The sequence below is a fragment of the Ornithodoros turicata genome, unplaced genomic scaffold, assembly GCF_037126465.1.
Source record: "Ornithodoros turicata isolate Travis unplaced genomic scaffold, ASM3712646v1 ctg00000843.1, whole genome shotgun sequence".
Lineage (NCBI taxonomy): Eukaryota > Metazoa > Arthropoda > Arachnida > Ixodida > Argasidae > Ornithodoros > Ornithodoros turicata.
The window spans coordinates 42,065-63,337 of NW_026999404.1; the positions used below are offsets into that span (position 1 = coordinate 42,065).

The window sequence follows — 21,273 nt, forward strand, 5'->3', positions numbered from 1 at the left end:
GGGGGAGGCGCGTTCTGATGGGCAATGCAGTTCCGATAGTGAGAGTGATGATGACTACCACTGGATGACGAGCAATGGACGAAGTTGTCGATCTCAAAAGGTGTGGAGCCTCACCTGGAATCAGCGGTTATGTTGTCCTTGAAAAAGCTCTCGACACAAAGCTGCGTCAATTTAGAGCTAGATGAGACGCTTTTGTGCTCTCAACAAATGCGCATGTTCAGCGGTGTTCTACTCGTGCCGTTCTACTTCGTTGATGCGATCCTGAGTGGCAATTTCGCGAAAGCTCGGTTTTAACGATAACTCTGATATAACAATTGGATTTCGTGTTCCCATCAGCATCGTTATAAACAGGCTCTACTGCATTTCCTTTGCATCACAGGAGAGCCACACAGGATGTTCAAGTGATGTAGAATCTGTATTGGATTAGGACCTTTGATGCGGCAAACTTTTACACCTACCCCAGCGCTAGTTTACAAGACAAAACAAAGTAATGACAAACCTGGTGTAGCTAAATAGTAAACAGTAGCAAAGAGTAAACACGTGCAATGGTCTCGTACGGTAACACCCACCTAGGTGGCAGCTCTGGTGGTAGCAAGTCGGCCGAAGGTGGGTCAAACACAAAGGCTGTGGTTGGAGACGCGGGGTCGCACGACGATGTCGAGGAGTCCCGTTTCTTTCGCGGTGGCAGCGGAGGAGGAGGCAGCAGCGGAGGAGGGCCCATTATCAGGGGCGGAGGTGGCCCCACGGGTGGGGGAGGGGGTGGATGCGAAGGGGGAGCCGCAGGAGGGCAGGCGCCTTGCGCAGGAGGAGATGCCTGGTAGATGCCTGGAACTGCGGACAGGGCTATGTCAAAAAAGAACAAGCTTTTTTTTCTACTGTTAGTTATGAGAAATCCAAACCAAGGCGTACAACATGAACTAAAGAACAACAGTGATAATAGTCCAACAAGAAGAAACTAAGGGAAAGCAAGTTGCCAAGCAGAAACCAACAATGTGCAGGCAGCGTGCATAAATATCTTATTTAATGGCACACTTCTGCTTCACATGTCACAATATGGGCCTGCACATACAAGGTGGGACACTACGGGCACAACCGTTACGAGGCCCAAAGCACACACATGATCAATGATGTGTGGCGAAGTACTGACAATTGAAAGGACACTAGCACTTTTACTTCAGTATTGATGATTGTTTCAAAAACTGCATGTATCACATCATTTTCTCGATTTTATAGCTAGAACAAGCCCAACGGCCAATCACAATGCCTCAGTAAACTACTTTTTACAAATTCTGTGTCTATCCATGTATTCACATGAGCGACATCCCTACAAAATATTCCAGCGGAAGGAAAAGCAAAAAATTTCTCATGGGGCTGAGGCTCCGCCACACCTTACTTTGAGCTTTCGCAAGGTGCACTGGGCACACAGCAGACGACACCATCTGCACTGTCGTCTGCTATGGAAAATCTTGTGACTGAGCCACAGGATATTTCCCGTGGTTGGAAGAGCACGAAAAGATATGACGTTGCGTGCTTACGCGGCAGGAGAAAGCTATGACGTTCAGCGTATCTTTTGCTGGAGTACTTCTGGGAATGTTGCTCTTGTGTGTACACAGAAGAACACTTCTATTCAGAAGTCGAGAGGCATTGTTTCTGGCACTGCCTTGCAGAGCCTCTGGTGCTATGTACAAAAACGGCACTTTCTTACCTGCACCAATAAGAACAGAAGCAAAGACACTGCTGTCACTGTGGAGGGAGGAGCCATAGAGAGAAGTGCCATAGGGGGGCGTGATGGGTGTGGAAGGACTGGTAGGGGGTGTGGCATCCTCCGCCTCTGTGTGGGGACTGGAGCCACTGACGCTTCCCTGAGAACCTCCACGGATCCCATCGAGCGCCTGAGGTACGTGATGACTACCTCCGGACCTTGGAAGCCTCAGCTTAATGCCCGGGGATTTTAGGGGCAGATCTGGCCACTTACGGGGCTAGAGAAGACATAGGTTTTATTGCGAGGCCTTCTATCCAAGAAAGATCCACTTCTGAAGGGGGGATGTGTTCTACTTGGAAGGATTCTGAAAGTTCAACTCACAAACTTTGGTGGTTGCCTGCAGCCACGTGGCTCTATCTCCAGGGACTTGGCATAGAGGTAGTCATTGAACTCTTTTTCGGTTTGGCTCTCCTGAGGGTTGAGGTTTTCCAAAAAGTTCTGCAAGTAATATGTAGGCGTACACAGTGTACAGGTTATAACTAGGAAATAGTTTTTTCTATATTCGGGGGTAAAAATCGGGTAAATAAACATATGCTCTAAATTCATGCGGATTTGGGTGAAAAAACTTCCAGTATGCTAAATTCAGGGAGAAATCAGGCTCTATTATTCAAACAAATCGTACTGGTTTGGTACAAACAGTGATGTAATTGTGTTTACTGCCAAACAAACAAGTGTTCCTTCCTACAGATGTTCCAGTGAGGGCAATTTGCCAGGTAAAAACTGGGTTTCACCCTAAGGTGGCAACCTTCAATTCGGGGTGCAAATTCAGGCTCTACTTATAAAGGTGGGGGGGTCATCGTAGTACTCAAGGGGGTCACATACTGGAAAAGTTTGAGAAACACTGCTCTAGGGGGGACACTTCACAGACATTCAGAACAGCTCCGCCACTTAGTACCGCTACCACGACCGAGTGGTGCCGAACCAATGTCCATACCCGTATGTCCTGCTGTATGTTCAGGCAGTAAGGCTGGTTCTGATACTGCTGGATCTCTCCCGTTATTTCTGCTACTTTTCTCCGCTTGCTGAAGTTGATGAGCCCCTCGTGGTTCGGCAGAAAGTCCAGGTTGCCCTCTTCAATGTGCAAGATGTTGGTCAGGTACATGCCCAGGAATGGGACACACGGTGGGTTGATTGATCGAAGTTTCTCTTGATATTTCTTGCAGTGGTCCGACTGAAGTTCGAAAGCGTCTTCCAGGGCCCGCTTTAGGCTGTACTTGATCGCCTGCACAACAAAGTCATTCGACAACGCCGGTTCTCAAAAAATATCTGCATCGGGAGAATCTCGCTAACGCGTTTTATGTGGTGAACACTAACATTTGATGTGTGCTCAAGCCGGTGAACACAGGCACTAGACATGGCACTGGAGACTGCAAAAACACCGGTGAAGTTGTTGAGCTCCTGGAGCACCACCATGACCTCTAACATGCGTGACATGACGGCCACACGCTCTTCGAAGTTCTCACTTTCAACTATACACCTTTCCAGCCAAAAGGAAAACTGGAAAGAAGAAGAAAAATAAAATAAAATACAAAAATTGTTAGGTACGAATGTCTGAAGGACAGAAAGCTCTCTCTCTCTCACATTAGAAGAATGATGAATCATCTTAAGTAAGTTGGGCGACGTCTTGTTCTTGTCCTTTTTGGTCCATGCGGCATTCACCAATTCCGATGGTTTCACCGCTCTGTACAGGTCAAACTCTAGAAGCGTCAGCTGACGCGCAATCTCGATCGGATGTAGCTGTATTGAGGAAACAGTGATGACATTGTGAGGAAACAGTGAGGAAACATTGTTTGATCAGATTACATTAATAACGCCATAGCTCAAGCATGCATTCTTCTATAAATTTTCATTTTGAAACAAAACAGTTCTTGACCGTGGCTTCCCAGTCGGGGTCAGCCATAGAAATCTTGCGGAGAGAGGCTAGAAGGAAAGGCGTGGAGGAGGATTGGAGGAGAGCAAAGTGCTCTTCCCTCTCTCAATGTATGCGTCCGGAAGCAGACATACTGCATCAGCATGGAACGTTGCAGATTTTTAGCCCGTGAAAACAGGCACAATCGTGAAAACTGTTGGCAACGCTTGCTCCACTGCTTCCGTTGACTACGGATTTTGTCAGTGTCCGCTCCTATCCAGGCTCGTAGCCAAGGCTGGTCGAGGCAGCGGCTGTGGTAGTGTGGGGTGGTGTAGTGTGAGCGAATGTGGTGACCACGTCTCCACGTGGCATCCTGCCTGCATTTTTTCCCCAATCTTAGGGCTTCAGCAATGGATTAGGGCTGTGTGTTACTGCTCCAAAAAAACCTTTTTTGCGTTATGTTTGGTGTATGCTTACCGGATTCTTTTTTTTTTTGCACGCGGTACGTATACCTTCTGAACTCCACAAGCAACTGTTACGCGTAATGTACATGGACGTTTGGTCCGTGTACAGTTTACGTGTTTCATCTTTGAGCGCAGGCCTCGTTTTCTAATAATTAGTGTGCTGCGTATAAACGATATGTTATCCGCTAAGCTTAGCGGCGGAGCAGAGTGCTGCCGCGGCAATGCTGGCTGACTCAATATGGTGCTCTCCTCACCTGTATGTCCCAGTTTTGGAGGTTTCCTTCTAGCATACTCCTTAAGGTTTCTATAAGGCCAGCAGTACTGCTGTAGATTGGCTTGTTTGATGAATGTCTCGTTTTTCTCTCCCCCCATCCCCACCCATTTATAGGGGCGCTAAAGTGCAAAAATCTCTCCTTGAGGACTGAAAGAAGACGCTCACTTGACACCAATACAATTGATTGATCAAAGGGATTGATCCGTCGTGTCGTGTAAGAACAGCGAGGCTGGTAGTAACACTGAGAATTTGTTCAATATTTTTTGCAACAGTGGACTGTGAGCATCTGCTTTCATGGTAGAGAGTGCGACACATCTGAACATGCAGTAGCCCCGTTCCATTCGCACGCACAAGTGCTTGAAGCCCTCTCTCTCTCTTTCGCTAAAACATACTTAAAAGTTAAAACTGGCTATGTAACAAACAAGTCATCCTAAGCGTCTCCTGGAAGTTGTCAATTCTAACAAACACACCACTGAACCACACTTGGAAACTCACCGTCAGGATGTCAAACTTCTCAGGTGCGTGGGCAAGGTACCACTCAATGACAGGGGGAGACTTTTCGTAACTAAAAGTGATTTCTCGTTGTTCGTCCTGTTGTTCACTCTGACAAAGAGAGAAGTTTGAGCAAGAAAGATGGTAATAATGTTGAACAGCTTATGAAAATGAGTCAACTTACTCTTCGCTGAATAACTTTGTTAATGGATTCCACCCACTTCCTCATATTCTTGCCTTTGATTCGGTCCAGGAAACCACGCAATTTTTCTAGTAGTGCTGCATCCCGCTCAAAGTCGTAGTAATGGTGATCTACCCAGTGCCGCAGCACGTTGAGCACACTGCAATGCATTTGGAAATGGACGCCACGTGATGAATAAGCAATATCACAAACATAGCAGAAACTCTAAGTAGTGAACATCAATGCATATTAAGCTCTGGGCATGATGTCGTCATACTGCATAGCATGTTTCTGCAAGGTGTGTAAATACTGTACTGTAACTGTTCAACTGTATCTTAGGAGAACCCACCGAAACTGGACAGGTTGACTATATTCCTTCCGGAACCGTTTGAGACACTCGCGATACAGGTTTCGAGCAGTCTCAGCTTCAGCTCCATCAACATGGTCACCCAGCTGGGGAGCTGCTGGCTCTGGTATCGCAAATGTGAGGGTGCAGTTAAGGAGGCAAATCACAACAGGGTGAACATGCTCAAGACCCTCGCTTTGTGAAAGCAGACAGCACCTGCTTCAAAGCTGAACTGCCTAACTGCAAACAATATTGCCCGTAGTTATGACTTAATCATGACCTACTAGATTATAGAGACCATGTCATAGGCACCCTTCCCAGCGCCGCATTTAGAAGCTAGCAGTGGCGCTACTCATCGGCCTGGCTACTGCTTACTCAATTTCTGCAATACTTTGTACATCAGCTTACCTTAGTATTTTTGCACAAGCGGTGGATGTCCCACGGGAGATGTTTCATTCTAAAGTTGATTATAATCATCATTCTACGCGTTTTTATAGGAGCTGTTGCTGTCGTCTGCTACAGTAGTCGCACGTCCGTTTCTGCGCATTCAAAATTCAAATTTCCATTGTCCGATCACGATGCAGATGTCGCGGGCTGATGAGTAGCGCCCCTAGCGGATCGTGCGGACGTAGCTCCTCATAGGGGTTGCCGATTATGACATGGTCGTTATAATCTACAGGTTTTCCCAGCGATTTTAATCCAAGTGCCAGCTAAATTAATCCATGCCCCATAAAGTTTGCATGGCACATGGATTAATTTACCTGGCACTTGGATTAAAATCGGTGGGAAAACCTGTAGTACGTCGTGGATTTAATGCACGATAAATGCTTAGAGTAGTACCTGAAACATGAATGCAATGAAGCTGAGCAAAGCACACTCTGCTACCTGTCTGTAGCTTAGATCGCTTGGCCCAACGCGTGCCCCCTGTCAACACGAAAAGATCATTTTTTTTGTTTCTCAAAATTTTGAGGACACTGGGCCAATTTCAAATTTGGTATCAACACTGCCTGCACAGCAAACAGTGACACACAACGTAACAGAAGGATATCTCTCGATGAGAAGATCTAGGAGCTCGTGCGGCTGACAGAACGAGCGAAAGGTGGTGAGGAAGGTTCGCACAAACATGGGGTCCGCATACATGTGGTACGTCAGACGCTCAACCAGCTTTAGCAACGTGGCCCCCTTGATGAGCGGCACCCCCGAGCTGTTCTTGTTCTCCACCTCAAACACTATGCAGGCTTCAGAGTCTTCCAATGAGAACCTGCACAGACGCCAAGAGCCACGTTTGGTCTGCGTACAATTCAAAAGCCAACACAAGTCCCTCACCTGTAATTCTCTGGCAAGCGTAAGGGGTGCTTCTTTTCCTCCTCTGACAGTATGCTATCCAGAGTTCGTTCCAACATACTAAAAAAAGGAGAGGAAGGCTTTGAGAAAACAACCAGGCATGCACATGGATAGGGCCCGGAATTTTAGGCATTTGCCTATAAATGCCTATAAACACCTGAATGCGGGATTTTCGGGGTTGCCGGCCTTTTTATCGACTCTATTGGATTGTAGCCTTCTTTTAACGTTTTTAGATGCAAGCCCTTTTTTTAGAGGTGCAAGTGCACCTTTCAGGCTCATGCTGAGCTGAGTTTTGCTTTTTGTTTCTGCGTGTTTGCACCTTTTGTTCCTTTTTGCGTTCGGTTTCCTTCAGTACCCTGGTTTGCTAAAAGGAGTCTGCGCATATTTGATCAAAAGATTTTGCCTTTCTTGGCCTTTCAAGAGCTCCGAGGGCGGAGAACTGAAGGTATTATTCAATATAGCGTGGTTCTTTGCAGCCTCAGCATTCGTGTACCAGAAGTCAGAACTTGTACATAGACCCTGAAGTTTCAGGGTTAAACCCGATTTTTCCCCGAATTTGCACCCCGAATCGAGGTTCACCGGTTTAGGGTTAAACCCGATTTCTACCCGCAAAACTGCACCTAAGCTGGGCACCTCACGGCAATGACATACTAATTTTTCACAAAATACACGGTTGATCTCAACGTCTGATACTCTGGATAGGCTGTACAACGAACGTTTGTTTGACAATAGAGCCCGATTTATCCCCAAATTCAGTCTGATGGTAATTTTTCCGCCCGAATTTGCATGAATTTTCGACATCAAGTGATTAACCTGAATTTTACCCCCCGAATTTGGAAAAAAATAAAACCCGAAAACTTCAGGGTCTACTTGTACAGTACTGTAGCCCTTAAACGAGCAAGTTTTCCTTGAAGGAGCATTCTGAAACACCAACAATGCAAAAGAGCGCACTAGAATAACGTGCCTATTTTGGTGTTTTTGAGGGCCCAAAGGCCTGCTATTTCAGTCATATTTAGTGCCTAAATTTCCAGGCCCAACACATGAATAGAGCCTGAAGTTTTAAGGCTTCACCCGATTCGTCCCCGAATTTGCACCCCGAATTGTAGGTTGCGTCTTTAGGGTGAAACCTGATTTTTACCTGGCAAATTGCCCTCACTGGGGTGTTTGTAGGAATGCACTAAGGTACTTATTTGGTAACAGATGCAGTTACATCACCGTTTGTATCAAACCACTACAGTTAGTTTCAGTAACCAAGCCCGATTTCTCCCCGAATTTAGCATACAGGAAGTTTTTCTCACCTGAATTCGCATGAATTTAGTGCACATGTTCATTTACCCGATTTTTACCTCCCGAAGTGAGAAAAAAATATTTCCCGAAAACTTCAGGCTCTACACATGAAGCGTCATTTCAGAGGAAAGAGCTGACATGCAAATGCAGAAACACAGTAAAAGAGTCACGCAAGACTGCTGAGCATACCTTCGCATGTTGAGCATGACCAGATTCGCCATCCAAGTGCACTTCTCTTCCGCATTCTTCGCAAAAAGTGTGGTGTGCGGGGCATCTCGTGGAGCAATTTCAAATGCGCACTTCAACTCTAAAGAACACAAGGAATGCCAGTTACAACAATGCGACGAAGGCACCACACATCAGCCTCACCGTCCGTGTCCTCTCTGTCGATAATCTCGACCTTGCGGAGGAAGAAGCACTCTTTCAACCGGTACTCAGCAGACGGAGCTCCTGTGACGCTGGTACGCTTGTTGTTGTGTTTGCACAGAAGCATCAATCCGTCGAAAAGGAAAACGTGTCTCTCTGTCAGTCGCCTGCCAGAACTGACTTTGCCAAGACTTCCCTCTGTAATGACGGAAGGAAGGTTTCGAACTGTCCTTCGGTGTCCAAGGATGCTATTTTTTTGAGGCAGTCGTTGATAACATTGACATTGTCTGCACTACTAGAATGTGCAGAAGCATCCGCTTTGCTTGAAATTTTAGGTGCAAATACTCAGCATATTCGCACAGCAGCACTCATTGCATTTGTACGAAGATTTCTAATATAATGAAAAAGTTACGTAACAAATGTGTGTACCCAACTAGAAACTTTAGCTACACCATGTCATCCACAGTGCAACAGTTGTTGCTGCCAATTAATCCCCTACACCACAATGCAACAGATGATGCACTTAGACCCACTATTTTTGGATTGACTTAGAGAACGTCTGCAGGGACACTAATGCTTAATCAGTGAAGCGGTTGTAGCAACATTTTAGCCGCGTAGATTTGAAAAAGTATGATCTCCATCCGCAAATCAAACTAGCACACGGATATAACCACATCTGCGCACACCTCTAACAAAAAATAAATAAAAAATTTGCAGCAACCTACCCATAATGTATTCATTGCAACATTGTCCCAAATCTTTGCCTTCCCACCCATCAATCGTCTTCTGCAGCTCCTTAATCTTCTGCAAAGCTATACAACGTCGGTCTCTGCTATGCATTCGTAGTGACGCCTCCCTGGAACAGAAACCTCAAATTAAGTGAAATTACCAATAAAAACTCACTGTATTGCATACTGCAACTTCCCTTAACAACAACTCATCTGATTTTTTGCTGGTAATTTAAAGCAACAGTGCAGGCTCCATTTTTTTTCATCTATAATCAAAACTCAAACTCCAACCAAAACTATATATATAAAAAAAAAAATGCTGTCACATGAATTATTTTTATATAAATTTTAATTAAATGTGATATAGTGATGTATAGTTCAAGTTTTTTCATCATCGGTAGCCTCAAGTTTGTGTTCCGTCAAGCAGTCAAACCACGGGCTCGAGACAAATCTTGCTCATTATGTTTCATCATTCGAGCCTGAAGTTTTTGGGCAATATTTTTTTCTAAATTTGGAGGTGGGGGGGGTAAAAATTGGGCAAATAAACATGTGCTCTAAATTCATGAGAATTCAGATGAAAACAACTTCAAGTATGCTAAATACGGAGAGAAATTGGGCTCAGTTTCTCGAACTAACTGTACTGGCTTGGTACAAACAGTGATGTAACTGTATTTGTTGCCAAACAAGTTAGTGTGCATGCCTACAGACTTCTCAGTGAGGGCAATTTGCCGGGTAAAAATCGGGTTTTGCCCTAATGAGGCAACCTTCGATTCGGAGAATAATCGGGTTAAGCCCTAAGACTTCACGCTCTATTTATCGTGTCTCACAACAGTCCTAAACCACCTTTATATCTGTTCCACATCGTTGCGACATAGCTCATACTTCCAAAACCGAAGCCGGATGTGAAAATGCAGTGTTGTTGTTCTAATTTGTTTCAAGAACAATGCCTGATTATGATAAGGGCCTGATTTTTTCGAGCTTTGTTTTTTAGCAAAATCGGGGGTAAGTATCGGGTTATATTAGCTTGAATAATTTGGGTGCAGTCGGGTTGAACTGAACCTGATCCAACTCAATTCTGGCTCAATTGGATTGAATCAGGTGCAGATCTCCGGTTTAATCAGCATAATACACTCAACACACCAGTAGACACAGAGCATGCATATTTAGTCCATGCATCTAAGAGGTAGCAGGATCTCAGTTTTGACAGTTTGTATGAGCATATTTATACATTTACACCACAGTTTCTACAGTTCTGTGTTAGTTGTGAAGACATCTGACCCCCTGGTTCATTAGTTTTTGGGGAAATATTGGGTTAAATCCTGTTTTTGTGGATTTGAATTGTGGGGCGGCGGGGGGGGGGGGGGGGGGGGGGGGGGGGAAATATCGGGCGTAAACGAGTATAACCCTACAAAGTCAGGCCCTAACTATGATCCACTGCTGGATAGAACTATGCAGATAGCATCGACATGTAGCTTACACTAGAATGCAACTCTAATCACAAAATCAGTCGCCAGCACCAGACTTTAAGCATGCCATTGCAGGAATTTTATCAATAGTGCCTGCAGCTGCCACTCTAGGAAGATTAATATTTATCCTGTATCCACACTAGCAACATCCCCATGGAATATTTTAGAGGAAGAAGCACAAAACTGCTCGCAGGCCACAAGTTCTGCTGCTACGTTGAGCATTTGCACGGTGCTGGAATATGAGGAGTCGCAGACTGCATACTTAGCAGACGACGTTTTTTCCCGTCATCTGCTATGGAATATCTTGTAGCTGCTCCGCAAGATATTGCCCACGGTTTGCAGTCACAAAAATACGTGACAATGACAGCTCGAGCTAACGTAGCACCAATAAGCTATGGCATCTCTTGCATCTTCCGCTGCAGTACTCTAGGGGATGTTGCTTGCGTCAACACATGATTATAGTTGCGTTCAACCTCAGATGGGCACGTTTAAGCCCTGCGCTTGTCCCTATTTGCTGCAACAGCTAGCCACACCCCACTTTGCGACAAGTAGCACACCGACACAGAAGCCGTAGAATACCCATATGCAGCACATGGGGGCACTGCAGTATAATTTATCCAGTGGAGTGACTCTGTCAGGGTTGCCAGACTACATTCTGTGACATTGAGGACTAGTACAGAAGGGGAAGGAGGCACGGCCCACAGCTGATTTCAAGTACTGGTGGTCCCTTACCCTGGCCTCTTCCTGGGCAGCGTCCCTGAGCAAGTGCGCGTCAGCTGTGCTTTGAGTCTCCTGAGGAGTCCCTCGGCCTGTGCAAGGGTCTCCTTGTCCTCCTCAGAAACGGCCAACTGTTGGAGCACCTTGATGGCCTCAAAGTACTGGAAACAGTGGGCCACAGGTCCCCACAGCAACCTGGGGAGTACGTACTTGACGGCAAGAATGAAGCCGTGGCCAGCGGTCTGTAAGCGTGGTCGATATTGAGCAACGAGTTTTGAAGTTCATCAGTAGCATTATGGACAAACATACAGGTTACCCAAGAAACAGTCAAATCTCCATTGCTAAATTGGTGTGCTCCACTATCGACAAAGCATTCACGGCCCTCTTTCTTGGCTCTGCCCTGCAATGCCTTGCCGACAATAGCCACACAGCATTTTGACATTTTGTCAAATCAGCCAGTCGCGAAACAAGCCGTCTGCGCATTAATTTATTGAAGTACAGGTAAGGAGTGACTTTTTCGGGTTAAATGCCTTTCTCAAATTCGGGGGGTAAAAATCGGGCGCTATTTTTATATTTGTAATTCGAGGAGAAATCGGGCGATAATTGTGCCTTCGGGTGTTATCGGGTGTTTTTGTTTCTCCTCTTGTCTATTAAGTCCTTTAGTAATCTCTCTTTTCTGTTTTTTTTGCGGGATCGTGACCTTCCAGCGGTAATCCCCGAAGGCATAGACAGTGTTGGCACACATGGGTGTATTGCTGGGAACGTAAGTGACCCATTCTTACATGTATTACACATGGCGACCTTTGTTCATCTTCAGTGGAAACGTCACTTGAGGATTTCATAGTGACTGGAATTCGGTGAGAAATCGAGTTTAACCCGAATTGGTCGGATGTCAGTTCGGGGGAGGGGGGGGGGGAATAACTGGGCGGAATCGGGTTTAACCCGAATTGGTCGGATGTCAGTTCGGGGGAGGGGGGGGGGGGGAATAACTGGGCGGAATCAGGTTTAACCCGAAAAAGTCACTCCCCAAGTATAGGGTACAGAGGTAAATTCGGAGTGTCCCTCTACTTATACCCTGCACGTAAGCAAGCTCAAAGCTGCCACATTATGTCCAAAGAAATATGCCACAACTGAAAAAAAAAAAGTGGTATACCGTAACCTTCTGCCGTCATAGCAGCCCGCTGCCACGTAAAAGAATGGCGAGGACAGTACTGCACCTGTAAAGAGCTGGCCACATCAGATTGCAGCAGCAGTTGCGATAGCCGTTCCCTACAGTTGGGCGACATCACTTTAAGGGCGTAGTCTTCGTACACGTCGAACTCGTCATACTATGGCAGAAGAATGAGCAACACTGTTAACACGAAATTTCCCGCAGTGCATCAGGACCACGACCTACTAGATTATAGCGACCATGTCATAATCAGAGAAACTGACGAGGAGCCCGTCTGCATCACGATGGAAATTTGAATTTTGAACACGCAGAAGCAGACGCACGATTACCGTAGCAGACGACAGCAACAGTTCCTACGAAAACGCGTAAAATGATGATGATGATGATCACCTTTAGAAGGAAGCATCTCTCGTGGGACATCCACTGCTTGTATAAAAATACTAAGGTGAGCTAAAGTACAGAGTACTGTAGAAATGGAGGAAGCAATAACTGGGCCAATGAGTAGCGCCACCACTGGCCCCCAAATGCGGGCGGCGCTGGGAAGGGGTCCGTATGACATGGTCGCTATAGTCCAGTAGGTCGTGATCAGGACCTACCTCTGCCATTTCGTAGAAGCACGAGCCAATAGCAGGACTTTGATTCTCGTCCGTCATCTCAACGGCGTCTTCGAAGGAACCCAAGAGTGAGACACTGAAGTCGTAAACCTCCATTACGCTGCCAAATATCGCATCCAGTTCCTGCAGGAGGAGCACACAAACATAATTTTCTACTTCCTAAACACACAAACATTTTCAGGCTCCTACCTTGCAGCCGGGAAACAACTTAATAAAAGGCTCGCGGAACACTTTGATAATCATGTTGAGCTCGCGGATATGTTGCCTCTCTTCCGTGATGAGATCCTTCACTTCTTCCTCGTACGACGAAGGAGATCGTCCGCTGGGAGTGTCGTCTTCTGTGAGTGTGAGTTCTTCCTCTTCGCCATGGAACATGTCCATGAGTACCTGGCCAAAGCATCAAGCAGGCAGCATTACAGACACGTTCCCCCTCCATCACATTCCGCATGTTGCCTACCTTGTCGGCACACATGGCAACACGACAATCCTGACATGTGATTTCCACATGACGAATGTTCTTCACATAGTTCCCGGTGAGCTTGAGGATGTCGGCAGCAATGTATTCCAGCACGGCAGCGATGTACTGGCATACTAGGAAATCTACTCTGTACCCCAACACCTACAAAGAGAAAAGGAATGCAATGCTAGCAAATGAATTTATTTTGCGCTTGGTGCATAGATGACATGTCATGTGCCGTGCTGTGACAACCAGAGCATCAAACTGAACTTTTTTCTGGTTTGGTTCGGGTTCAGCTCGAGGATGACACACATATCGGTTCCGAACCAGTTTAAAGGGGCAATAAACAGGTATACGAGGCGCACTTTTTTAAAATACATTGTGATACTTTGCCGACCGTGAACGTTTTCAAACAAATGTTGTCGCAAAAAAGTAAATAATGGCTCCAAACCGACTGAATATTCACTGCACTCTTTCGCTATCATGCCCCGCCCTGCGATGTCCTGGCGACAATACCGGCACGTCATTTTGACGCCGCGCATCTTCAACCATTTAGAATGCGGGACGCTTATACATTAACTTTTTTGTAATATCGAGAAGTGAGGTCAACTCTAAACGTATTTCCGCTTGTCCAATCTAAGGTAGCCAGTTCAAACTGCACCAAAAACCCTCAATATTCTATTTCACGTGCGCACTATGTTTTCTGTGCTGTATTGCTCCGCGAGGTCACTGCGATGTTCCCGTAACCGGTTCCCTCGCGAGTTGCAGCTTGTCTCGGTGGGGTCCGTCATTGGCTACGAGAGCGAAATCTCCCCCACCTCCAGCGCATACAATTCGGCGTTGCTATACGCTGGAATATAGTGACGTGACTCGGTTCCAAGGATAAGGAGAGGCTCGAGCGGATTATGCTCTTTGAATGGCATTGTTTCGTGTTAAAGACGCTCGCTGGAAGCAAAAGAATTTCATATTTGGATATCATGGGCTACATTCTTTCATTGGGCATAATAAATGGAGAATGTTCGTCGACCTGTTTTGTGCCCCTTTAAGATGGTCTAAACCGGTTCAGAACCGGCTCATTGCACAAGGCATATGCCCTAAAATAAACGATAGGATAGTTCCGAAAGCTTTATTTCTCTTTGCATGTCCTATCATGACAGTAGAGACAACCAGCAATTTTATATTAGTACAAGCTCTGTTGTATCCCCAAATGGCCTTCAACGAAATCACCTTTTTACTTTGCGAACGGTTCAGGTACGAGCTTCCCTATCCTTCCAACGTTCTGGCCACAAAGCTGTGACAAGAACGCTTGTCCACAGGAAAACTAAGCTATAGAGCGGGGCGGTCCGACGTTCTCTCCATCAAAGCGGGCATCCAGCTATGCATTTCCGCTTGTATTGGAGACTAGGGTTGCAAAAAAATATCGCATCAACCAATCACTCTTGAAACAGATTGGGGAACTTAAGGTAGGTAAGACGAAAAACGGTCAGTCTCGAATTCTCGATGTTTTGAAACTGGTTTTGAAACGGTAACCGAAATTCTCTAAATCGTTTGGATTCCGGTTCAGTTCCAACATGGCGGCGGCCTTTTCGGTTCAGTTTCGGTTTGGTTCCGGCAAAAAATAACGATTCTTTCCGTTTTTTGGTTCAGTTTGATGCTTAGGTGACGACCATTTCTGGCAATACGGCACAGGTCATGTAAAGGTACAGATGAGTGCAACACACTTCTAACAGGAGGCAATACTGACAATGCCTTCATAGTGAAACGACTGTAGCCTGTGAACTATTGTGCAGAACAGTACTACAAGATGGGCAATGTGCTGGTAGACGCACAAGGTTACAGATATGGTCTTCTGCCTCATTTGTGTCCTTAATCATGTACATACACAACACAGAATATCACATCCTACTTGAAGCATTGTACCTTTGATCATTAGCACTAAAGTACATAATAGTACAGTCAAACTCCTTTATAGTGAACACCTTTTTAACGAAAATACCACTACAGCAAATTTTTTTGCGGTCCCGCTGGAGCCCTATAGGTCCAATAATAGACATCCTTTTTAACGAAAACACCTTTTTTTTTGCTGTCCCCTGAGTTTCGTTGTAAAGGAGTTTGACTGTACAACCGGAATCTCTCTAAGCCATGATAGCTAATACACTGCTCTTGTTTGCCTTGGACAATGCCTAGCCACACATAATCACATAGGTTCTATAGGAGCAGAGAGAGAGAGAGAGAGAGAAGTGCTCCCCAACATCATATGAAGTGAGGGACTGCTCAGCAGCATGTGAAGTATGTGATACTGTCATCAAATTATGTAAATTTTAAAATTTACTTATCAGTTTATCTGCATGGAGGCATAAGACGTTACATAGACCCAGAAATCCCATTTAAATAATGCATCAAGTCGTCTACAATCATTTTATAGCTGCTGAAATACCTTTCAGCACCCACAGAGTTTATAGGCATTGACAAATACTTGATCGCAATAGACGCTAAATTTAGAGCAAGCACTCTCAGTCCGTTCCAAAACCTAATTTACTCGCATAATTTGAGCACTTTTTCTCCCCGAAACAGTCGGAAAAGTTAGGGGTGCACAAATTGCGCTGTAACGTTTGTTACGGTATTGACAAATGACGCAAAATTTTAGTATGCCGGTCATATAGGTTCTCGGTAGAGCCAATATTGACGTTAACACTGCATTGCACAAGCGCGAAAGAAATGCCCAAATACCGCCGATAGTTGGGAGGCAAAATGCCGGTCCAGAACCGCTCACATACCGGAACACGTCGAGATGCTGCTGGAAGATGACGCTAGTCACACTTGACAACCAAAAGCATGCTATATTCACCAACTTTGCCATGTTGTGCTGTAAGGTTTGTCATAGCGTGTTGTCCAGTGTTTCTTTCTGCGCTTTGTAGTTCGCGCGACAGTATCGCCCACCGCGTCAGAGGACCGTCACCCGAAAGTGTGCGCAAATCAAACAAAAGCACTGCAATGACTTCGGTAGCACTGATGACGTTGAGAAAAGCAATCGCCACGGTCATTGAGACGTGCGTGCCAGGTATCCACACGTGAAAACGCGGGTGCGCAAATTACGCAGTTTTTAATGCCAAACTATGGGCGCGCAAAAATGTGATGGCGCAAAATATGCGAATAAATAACGTATGTCGAAGGGTAATGACTACCTTGGAGTAGTTGGAAGCATGCACAGCACATGCTTATATCTGACACTCTTTTGCGTAAGTGTGCAATACTTCTCCTGAGACGCCGCACGTCATAGTCCCGCCATCCTTTGACCTAATCTGACTTTCACGAAGTCCCGTGCAAAACACCGTGAAATTTCGAGCAGAATAAGGAATTTCACAAAATTCCATGCCAAACGAAGGATTCCGCGATGAATTACGGTTTCCACAAAATTTCGCAGAAGACCCGGGGCCTTATCTGTGACTACCTACTGAGAGACTATGAGAGAGACTATCTTGTACTTGCTGTTGAAAATTTTTGAGGTGTTATTACCTTGTTCAGCACAGTCTGAATTTTCTCGAGGGGAAGGACGAGAGAGGACCTACGGCGCCCCCTCTCCACCGCCGCCTGGGCGTCCAGTTTGGCCCACTGGTCAATGGGGTGGGGGAAGAGGCGACCCACCCGCTCCTCCACGTCCTGGATGGAGTGAGGGCGTCCAGCACACAGGGTCCCAAGCAAGCGGAGCACCAGCGATTCCACATACTCGAGTGCGTCATTGGTCGCAGTCAGCGACGGGTGCACCTGACACTGCACCTGTATTACCAGAAAGATTATACGATTGGTCAGTGATTGAATTGCAGTACACTGCATCACAAAACATGTGGAACTACTTCGTATTAAAGGAACATGGAAGGGCTCTAAAAAAACATGTCAGGAGGTGTAGAAATTAGAACCACAACCCCTTGAACACAATTTCATACAAGGAGTAATCAGGGTTTGTGCAATCACAAGAGAGCTTCCAGTCTAGCAAGTCATGAAAATATATATGCAAAATAGAAATACATATACATACACGTACATATAAAAATATATACAAAATGTGGTTCAGAAAAGCTCCTCCTCACGCCTGCCTGTCTGCAACGTCATGTCAGCTGCCCAACTGCTTTTTGCGGATGTATTTGGCACTGCCCGTCCCCTGTCTGAAACAGAGCAGTCAACCGGTCGCCTTGCTCCTGCACTGTAGCAGACGACTGTTCGGCAGCCAATAACAGTGCTCAGCTGATCTGATGTCACAACATGCCAGAAGGAGCTGAGAGAGGTTGTTGCTGTTGCGCACACTCTCAGAAACAAATTTTTGCAAGAAATGTGCACCTACCAAAGGGAATATTTGCAAATAATTAAAAATTTACAAAAAGTAAAAATTTATCAGCGCGGAATGAAAGCTGTCGTTACCGTTGCAGCAATGCTAAAAGCGTGGGATTCCGTTCCTGGCATTATTCGTGATTTAAGCACGAAGGAAATCGCAAGTTATGCGTTCACTTTGCTCTAGGAATGTGACACAGCAGCGCGGCCTCCCACTGGTCCCTGAAAACCATGCCCCGCAACGACTGGGCACCCTGTCCACTGTGTCGTGCCACTTGAGGTGCAGTGAAGGTGCGCACATTGCGGATCCCACGGTGCATAAATAACAAAACACAATGGGTGACTCTTTCTGCATTGCTGTCACAGTGAGAAGCGCCCTTCATTCTGTTAAGTGAAATTTTTGCACTTAAGTGGCCCTTTGAAATATGAACTGCTGCATGTAATCATGGTAGGATTACTGTCGCAACCAGCAGTGAACGAAGATGGCCAATATACTAAACCAAAAAGCTATCAACCCGTATAGGTTAATGGCATAACCAGGGCCTTCAGGGCCATTATCTAAGGCCCAGGACATTATGCACAAAAATCTTTCAAATTATGCTTGCAAATATGCGGCACGAAACATCTAAATATGCACAAGATATTAGTTATGCAGAAATATTATGATGCTGGGAAGGTTACTTCATAAGCTTTTGCGTACCTTGGAACAGTATGCATTTTTAAAAATTTCTAGAAAAAAAAAGTTCTACAAATGAAAATGCATACTCCTTAGCCATATATAGCCTAGAGTCATACTCATGTTTTAGAAAGTGCACCCACATACATTGCATATAGCATATACAGCCTATAGCCATACTCAGGTTTTAGAAAGTGCACGCACATACATTGCACTTGACATCGACATGCATTTTTACATGGGATGATTAGAAGGTACCGCGAAAACGTGCGCTACGTCACTGGATATTATTCCAGATTCCACATTATTCCGCATTATTGAATGTGCTAGCTACCTAGCTCATCTACGCCATGTGCGGACAGCTCCTCGTTGTGCTGTTTGTTGCCTTTGAGAACGGCGCTCACAGACCACAATACTTTGTTTCCCTTATTTTTGTCAAGCACAGCTTGAACTCACTGACTACATGTCGCACATTTTGTTTTCTGAAGTTTGTTCTGGATGCCAGTGGTGCTTGCCGAATCAGCCTAAAAGGAGGGTAGTAGATGCGCGGCAGGAACACGGGTTCTGGGCCGATGACCACCGTTTTGAAATAACGTGGGCAGTGGCAAAATAAAGGGAACGGCAAATGTTAAAAAATGGTTCGAATGGAGCCGAAATATGCCGTTATATGCAACTGTCATATCATATCACGATCAGGAAGAAATATGACGAAATATGCAATCATATGATACACAATACATTGTAAAACTGTGTCGTCGTGATTGGTAATGTGTGGAGAAACCTTAGGATATCCGTGAGAACGCGTTTAAAAAAAAATTGCATTCTGTATGAACTCCCAGGCCCTAGCCATAACCTTTTGAGTCCTGGTCGTCGTCCTGTTTGTGCCCAGGCTGTTGCACATGAAGTTTGTTCACCAACTATGGAGTTTGTTTGGGCTTGCATATATGCCATACTGTCATAACCAGAGATATGCGCAGGATTTTCATTTCACAGAGATGTTGGAATTCTGTAGATGGGGTGGAACCTGCATTTGCTGGCTTTTAGGCTTTTCTTTATTTTTTGTGGGTATGCAGGGGAAAATCTCTGAGTATAACGAACGCTTGCTGTGAAATATTATTTAGGCAAAAAAGGGAAAAAAGGCATGCAGTGCTGTGTTTGGGATAAATGTGACAAAACAAATTACAAAACAAACTCAGACTTATATTCTGAGACTGCACAAGTATTCCTGGTTGGATGTTGAAGCTGCAACACTCTGCAAACATTTTGCAATGTTTTCTTTGAAACGGATGTAAACATGTGAAAAAGACCACCTCGGTCACTGCAATTGTCAGCTCAAATAATCCAATATGAACCAGTGCAACAATTCTATGCGCTTTAGCAAGAAAACAGACGTGCTCAGGGATGTGCATCATGCACAGCATGTGCATAAATAAAAGCTGTAGATGCACATAATTTCAGTTTCTTTTTTCTTTTGTAGGTGTCATCTGTAAGGGCTACCTTACAATCTCCGAAACACAATCGTCGCTGCCTCTGTTGCAGACACTGAAAACATTCTACTAGTTCTCTATATGTCAGGCTTTCAACCGGGGATCGTTTACATCCCCGTGAAACTGCACGACTGTGCAGCCGTGTTGTTTTCTTTTTATTTTCTTTGTGCTCTTGCTTACTTATTGCAGCATGGCAACACGATGTCAAGAGCGCAAAACTTGCAGGAGCTACAGAACGTGCGGTGCACGTGCATTTGGCAAACTTCCTCGTTTGCATGACACACTGAAATTTCTGGAATTGCGCACGAGTATGTTATCGCACGCTGCAATACCGCTCTCGAAGAGAGGCGGTTGCATCTTCGGTGCGCATAGCCGTGAAATAACCCAAGACAAACCGTAAAGAACAATCCCTTTTGTGTAAATCATAGCACGGAATTAAAATTGTCAAACGCTACACTACCATCAAAGCTGTGATACTGCAGCGGGTGACATTTTCGAGAGCTTACCTTCTTCAGGGATGTAACGAGAATATTTTTCCACTTGGACGCAATATCCTCGCTGTCGGCATCAAAAGTTTGATCGTTGTCTCGACCCGTGGTCGAAAACATGTCCGTGGAGATCAGATGGTCGGTTTACTGTCCATTCCAGTCTGTAAACAACGGTACCGTGCTCCGCCGACAGAAGGAAGGCCTAAGCCTAACCGGCAGTGGTGCTCTGCGGACAGACACTCAGCGCGGGTACATCACTTCAGTTATATTCATGACAAGACGCACTCGACTCCCGCGCACACTTGCCGATAGACATTACAACAACAATCAAGTGTCAGTATCAGGGTACATCAACTCTCGCTTTTTCTTTCTTTGCTTGGGGTCGCAAACCCAAGAGCATCAGGGTTGTCCGATGACTTTCCATCCTCACAGGACGAAATTCGCTGCCGTCTGCAAACTGCGCGCAGGGCGCATGCGCGGATGCAGCTGGTTGCTCTCAGGTGGCAGCACACTTTTTCAGCTGGGTTCTCAAACGGGCGATTTTAATTATTGTTCCGTAATTAATACTGAAAATTTCATAAGAAAACGTTTTCCTTATTTCTGCAATCTTTATGCTTTTTTCCCCTTCAATCTTAACTTCCTTTTGTTATGTTTATTATCGCACCCCTCTCACTAGGTTCTCAACCCGATTCAACTGCTGTAACTTTCCCAGTTCTCCTACAATTAATAATACTTAAAAATAATCTGGTCTGAACAAGAAAACTCAAAAAAGAAAAGT

The 21,273-nt window shown here is 45.4% G+C and overlaps 1 protein-coding gene across 1 annotated transcript in view; it reads right to left on the reverse strand.

Annotated features, from left to right (window-relative positions):
• Positions 1 to 20,957, reverse strand: part of LOC135375223 (son of sevenless homolog 1-like) — a 23,482-nt gene extending 2,525 nt beyond the window's left edge. The window contains exons 1-21 of the mRNA XM_064607950.1: positions 20,514 to 20,957; positions 17,035 to 17,295; positions 13,519 to 13,680; positions 13,251 to 13,448; positions 13,044 to 13,184; positions 12,494 to 12,604; positions 11,292 to 11,518; positions 9,091 to 9,221; positions 8,369 to 8,563; positions 8,189 to 8,306; positions 6,695 to 6,772; positions 6,417 to 6,629; positions 5,372 to 5,506; positions 5,026 to 5,182; positions 4,845 to 4,952; positions 3,344 to 3,499; positions 3,077 to 3,259; positions 2,697 to 2,984; positions 2,084 to 2,200; positions 1,706 to 1,979; positions 570 to 843 (exon numbers count right to left, since the gene is read on the reverse strand). Of these exons, the coding sequence (XP_064464020.1) occupies positions 570 to 843; positions 1,706 to 1,979; positions 2,084 to 2,200; positions 2,697 to 2,984; positions 3,077 to 3,259; positions 3,344 to 3,499; positions 4,845 to 4,952; positions 5,026 to 5,182; positions 5,372 to 5,506; positions 6,417 to 6,629; positions 6,695 to 6,772; positions 8,189 to 8,306; positions 8,369 to 8,563; positions 9,091 to 9,221; positions 11,292 to 11,518; positions 12,494 to 12,604; positions 13,044 to 13,184; positions 13,251 to 13,448; positions 13,519 to 13,680; positions 17,035 to 17,295; positions 20,514 to 20,615 (3,629 nt within the window). The 5' untranslated portion in view covers positions 20,616 to 20,957. The remainder of the gene's footprint in view (positions 1 to 569; positions 844 to 1,705; positions 1,980 to 2,083; positions 2,201 to 2,696; positions 2,985 to 3,076; positions 3,260 to 3,343; positions 3,500 to 4,844; positions 4,953 to 5,025; positions 5,183 to 5,371; positions 5,507 to 6,416; positions 6,630 to 6,694; positions 6,773 to 8,188; positions 8,307 to 8,368; positions 8,564 to 9,090; positions 9,222 to 11,291; positions 11,519 to 12,493; positions 12,605 to 13,043; positions 13,185 to 13,250; positions 13,449 to 13,518; positions 13,681 to 17,034; positions 17,296 to 20,513) is intronic.
• Positions 20,958 to 21,273: the final 316 nt, after the last annotated feature.